General features: G+C 37.4%; 1 protein-coding gene across 1 annotated transcript in view; it reads right to left on the bottom strand.

Annotated features, from left to right (window-relative positions):
• The window catches only part of LOC107707958 (GDNF family receptor alpha-1-like), a 29,438-nt gene that overhangs the window by 5,721 nt on the left and 17,817 nt on the right, over positions 1-5,900 (bottom strand). Inside the window, exons 4-6 of the mRNA XM_016512082.1 lie at positions 3,770-4,121; positions 3,433-3,542; positions 2,346-2,480 (exon numbers count right to left, since the gene is read on the bottom strand). Of these exons, the coding sequence (XP_016367568.1) occupies positions 2,346-2,480; positions 3,433-3,542; positions 3,770-4,121 (597 nt within the window). The remainder of the gene's footprint in view (positions 1-2,345; positions 2,481-3,432; positions 3,543-3,769; positions 4,122-5,900) is intronic.

Consider the following 5,900-nt stretch of genomic DNA (forward strand, 5'->3'; position numbering starts at 1 on the left):
TTGCAACTTCAGGGATCTTATCTATGCACAATCAGCTTGTAACACTCCAAAGAGAAAGGAAAACTTGAAATCGCATCATATGACCCCTTTAAAATTCTTAAGCTTATTTTATTTAAGCTTTATTTCAATATTGTAACAGTTTTAGTTAACAATTACAGCACTGTTCTGGAGTTAAATTTTCAAAGGGCATTCTCAATTCAACCCTGTTTAAAATACAGTTGACACTGACATGTCGCTATCGAATTTGTGGCCTATTTTGATATTAAGAGCTTCTCTCTTTATCTCTTAATACTAAAGCAGATGAACTCTGATAAAGAGGCACTTAGCCTCTGTGTGTAAGTGCAGTAAGACCTTCACTTACTTACTAAGTTTCTGTGTTCTTTCCGGTGATAAAATGGGGGAGGCAATTATGATTCAACTGTATTTTTTAAATGACTTTATTCTCGAGAGCACTTTTGACTTCAGAGTCTGTTATTTACCTCTTGCCACAGAAAGCTAAAGGGCAAGTGATAATTATTGATGGGTACTCAGGTAAAGAATAAGCTGCATGTGTATTAAGTTCCATCTACTGACAGAGAAGAGGGTAGGCTGACCTTATTATTGAGTGAGCGTTGAATTTCCTTTAAGGCCGTGCAAGTTCATTCTGTTTCTTAAGGGTTAAAGACTAATAAAACCACATTTTCCATTATTGTACTATTGCATTGCTCTCATAAGAACAGATGCGTATTCCAAGCATAATTCTGGATAGATTATATAGATTTAAAGGCTTAAAGGACCGATTTCCTAACGAGAAGAATAACAAAGTGCAATAAACAGTAAAATTGTTTGTGCTACAAACCAGTGTGTTTATAATTAAGACAATACATTCAAATAATACGGTAAGAAACACCAGTTTGCAATATCAAGCAGCAAAATGAGCTGTTTTGTTCAGCTAAAAATATCTGGAGGCGGATGACACCGGAAGCCAGACTCATTAAATTTATCAATGGCTGCACCCACTCTTACACTCTTGGACACGCTAATATTCTTTCTCTTGCTCTCTCTCACACATCTTTAGTTGCTGTGGTCTTATTGGTTCATTATTAGATGGCCATCAAAAAAGTGGCCAGATTCAGAGGCTAAAGAGGCAAGTAATAGACTGCTGGATTAATTACATCTGATTTATTAGGAAAGTAACTTAATATGTTAAAAACGATGTGATGTTTTTCATCACTTAACCTAATATGATAATAGAGGCTTACTTTTTGTATTTGTTTTTTTTTTTAGTTCACTCAGAAAAGAAATTTCTGTCATTATTTACTCTCATGTCGGTCTAAACCTCTATGACTTTCTTTAAGACAAAAAAAAAACAAAAAAACATTGACTTCTTGGGCAAAATAAAAATAATATATATATATAAATTTTTCAAAACATCCATTTTGTGTTCCACATAAGCAAGAAAGAAATACAGGTTTGGAATGACATAAGGATTAATAAATTATAACAGAATTTTCATTTTTGGGTGAACCATCCCATGAACACTCATGGTGTATAAAAAGTATTGGTACTTCAGTACCATGTCAAAAACCTGCACTAACTACTAAATGAACATAAACAAAACTGATTTATATCAACATAAGTGATGATGTGTGCATTAGGTCTAAATGCATTCTAATACTGTAGACCTGCCGCTGTCTATAATGTCAGTAATGGGCCCACCATCATATACAAATAATGGCATATGTTCATTACAAACAAGAAAGAGCTAAGAAAACATTTAGCTGATTCTGAAAAATGCTGTTTGAACTTCTTGACATCTTGTTGGACAGTCTTTTCACTTTCCTTCCACCTCTCTCTCTATAGGTAAACACAAAAGATGAGAATGTGTCAGTTATGAGGTGTGGATGTGGCGTGACTTGTGGATGACTGCTATTCCATCCGGGCTGTCATCCTAAAGGCCATTGTCTCATGTAGACAAATCCTCCCCCTCATCTGCTCCCTGTCTATCTCCCTGCATCTGGTTCATCTAAATGGATGTTTTTGAATAACTCCCTGACAAAATAATGCATGCTTTCCCTACTCTTCCAGGCCCATGGACACCTGAGTAATGCTTTATTGCCTCAGCTGGCCCATTTAAGAGGGATTTCTCTGTCTCTCGGCCGTCAAACTGCCCTGAACCACACAGCAACACAAATCGCAGAGATCAGATTTACTGGTGCAGACTGTGAATGATCACAAACACGCAACAGAGCAGAATTCAGCTTTAGAGTCAATCTTGATGGGCAAATTCTGTCAGACAGCGCAGAACGCCATGTGACCAATGATATAGAGTAGCACAACAGCAGCTGTGAATGAAGTCTACTCACGGAGACAACGGTTGTTGGTGAAGAACTCTGTGAACTTGTCACACTCTGCTTTTCCGTTTCCACTGTTGCTGCAGTCACACCAAGGTGACACGCTAATGCCAGGGGCACGAAGGTAGTTCGGAGTCATCACCGTACCTGTGTAACACATAGCAAGGAGCAAAGTTCAAAGGTCATGTATGTTGAAAACAACAAGACAGTTGCTGTGTCTCAAAACCAAACAAGCAGCCATTACAGACAGCATCAGGGATCATTAGGGTATAAAACATTCCTGATCAAAAAAAGCCTGCTGGATATATATATATATATATATATATATTAACATTTACGTTAAGTAGATCTGTAGTCCATGTACAATCATAAGTGAAATACACAGTGGACACTTAAAAGTATATGAAAGTCATTAGATACCAAATATTAAGCCAAGTGGCATTTTCAAATAAATATTGCCTTTTTCTCAGGACTACCTTTACGGTTCTGAGCATGTTTGCTATGACTTTTATTATTATTATTATCCCAAGGTAATTTTAATGGATGTATGAGGCCAGTTACAAATGCTGCATATAGTTCATCACATTACCTATGGACATGATTCATCTGAAAACCAGAATATGTCCATATACTGTAATTATTGGTTTTAGTTTTTGAATGTTATTGATTGATTTATTTTTTTTTGTTAATACATTACTATTCAACAGGGCTGGGGTCAGTGAGATTTTTTTTTAAGTAAATACTTTTATTCAGCAAGGATGCATTAAATTGATCAAAAGTGACAGTAAATGCATTTATAATGTTACAACAGATTTCTATGTAAAATAAATGCTTTTCATTTAAACTTTCTATGCATCAAACACGTTTTTTGGACATTTACCATGGTACAACCATGTTTTTCTGTACATTTACCATAGTAGTATTTTTTAAATTAGCTCTGATTCATGGCACTCTAAGGTACTATGGTAATGATATGAAACATGTCGTAGCACATGAATTTCAGTACCATGGTGTAAAGTACCCTATAATGTACTGTACTGCCACAATACTTTTTTGGCAAGGTATGGCACACCAAATTTATTGGCTTGAGTTAACTCACCAATAAGACCTGAATATGCCAGCAGACAGTCGGCATAGTTTTCTTTTAGACACCCAGAAATCGAGCGCGCCTCAGGTTGACAGTTGGTAAGGAAGTCAGCTAAACGTGATCTGAAAAAAATTAAGCAGGAATGAACAAGAATCCACACGGCACATCTCCTCATTAAACAGACTCAGCACACAAGTGACAGTCCGGCAGACTTACAACTATTGTCATCTCTTCTCAGACATCATCCACCCCACAGGATAAATAATTAACTTGCTGAAAAGTACAGTGAGCATTCCAACCCTTTCCTCCTTACTCTGTGACACGTAACACAAGGTGTCTTTTATCGTACCTGCAGATGTAGTTGGTCTTGCAAGAGGCTTGTAAGGAGAGACAGTTGGGTTTTTCCTTGTCCTCGTAGGAGCAGGCTGGCACGATGGTCTGACGTCTGCGCTCAGAGCAAGCCGTGTGATCCCCAGAGGGGCAGGAGCAGAAAAGCATGCCATAGCTATGCTTCGGTGGCACCTTGTCGAAGAACTGCCGCAGGGCCTTGTGGCATTTGCGCTTGTTACACACCTCAGTGGTTGAGACTCTACTGGTGCAAGGGCTGATGTAGGAGGAGCGGTATTTCTTACACGTGTCATTCAGGTTGCAGGCCTTGGCGGCGTTCAGGCAGTTGTTGTCCTTCGTAAAGGCCGCCTCACCTATGCAGGCAGACATTTAGAAGGAGAGTTAGGAACACTACTGGCTGATTTTACTGATGCAAGTGCTGTAAATGTCAAAGAACACTTGCTGAGAGTGGGGCAACTGTTGACCTTTTAGGACTCTCTGTGAACGTCCTCTGCTGAGGTCATCCTGTATGGCATTCACAGGAACTAGAGGCCATACAGTATGTCAGCCAGCATGTGGTCTGTGTGAGAGTAACTATACTAATTGATATATTTAGGAAAATAACAGAATTCCATGTATATTTGCAGATGAAGTGCGTAAAATACGGTCTACTGTCCCAGCTTGGTATGGAGAGACAACTGTAAGTAAGCCATTTGTAGGTTGATTGAACACTTTGTTTCTGTTGCACTTTCAAAGTATTACTTCTGTTTGTTTGAGCTTCCACACACAGCAACAGTGGCTCAACCAATGGTGTGAGTTTGGGGCGGGGCTATCTTTTTGACCAGCCAATGGCAGAGTGTTTGGGAAACCTTTTATAGAATATATATACACACTATCATTCAAAGTTTTGGCTCAGTAAGTTTTTTAATGTTTATGAAAGAAGTCTGTTATTCTCACCAAGGCTGCATTTATTTGATCAAAAACAGAGTAAAGCAGCAATAATGTGAAGTAGTATTACAATTTAAAATAACTGTTTTCTATTGTAGTATATTTTAAAATGTAATTTATTCTCGTGATGGCAAAGCTGGACTTTTATTAGCCATTACTCCAGTCTTCAGCGTCAAATGATAAATCAAAAATCATTTTAATATGGTGCTCAAGAAACAATTCGAAAATGACTTTTTTTTTTTTTGTTCAAAACTTTACTGTCACTATTGGACAATTTAATGTATCCTTGTTTAATACATTAAAAAATAAATAAATAAAAAACTGACTCCAAACATTAGTTTATGTATTACAAAAATTTCTAGATAATTTGTTCACATAGTTCATTCTCAACACCAGTTCAGTGTAGTGTGTCTGAAAATAAAATCACATGAACGTTATTTTTTCTCATTTATTTTTGTTTCTCAATTTCTTCAACGGATCCCACACAAAATGCCTCAAGCATACCTAGACTCAATTTCCCACCAAGAACTGACATCCTGCAGAGTGTTGCAATTAGAGAATCATCTAAACTCGGTTTAAAATAGGTTTTATTTGTGTAACATTTGAATCTTTTGCCTGAAGAACTTCTCTCTGCTGCTTGTACTGTCACACTTTTCCTTTTGTTTCCCTCCTCTCGATCTTCACAGCATTTGCGTCTCTTGAACAAACAACCTCAGGTGAATGTTTCGCTTTCACTCACATGGATAAGTTCACAACCCTGAAAACTCTGTTTGCCCTTTCTCTCTCTTTTCTAAGCAGTCTTTTGGCTTGAATGCACATTACTATTAGAACACATACACTATCAGACTATTTCAGAGCCATGCAAAAACAAAGAACGTTAGCATGTACTGTATATTTTGCTGAGCGTTATCAAAAATAGCTTTGATGATAAAGGATGATCATCTGAATGTGGATTATACTGTTAAGTTTATGACTATCTATCAAATAAATAAAAAAAAATATATAATTAATGGGCATGAAATATTTATTAAGTTTAAGTTATTTTATTAGGCTGATGTTACGGGGCTGACGAGACGTGAGACGTGCGGATCCATATGCAAAGCTTTATTGAACAGAGAGGTCAGAAACACAGGCAGGGTCCGACAGTGGCAAACAGGTATATGGCGGGCAAGACACAAGAATAGTCCTAGGGCTAGCGTAGGTCG

Source organism: Sinocyclocheilus rhinocerous, unplaced genomic scaffold, assembly GCF_001515625.1.
Source record: "Sinocyclocheilus rhinocerous isolate Xijiao unplaced genomic scaffold, SAMN03320098_v1.1 scaffold1243, whole genome shotgun sequence".
Classification (NCBI taxonomy): Eukaryota; Metazoa; Chordata; class Actinopteri; order Cypriniformes; family Cyprinidae; genus Sinocyclocheilus; species Sinocyclocheilus rhinocerous.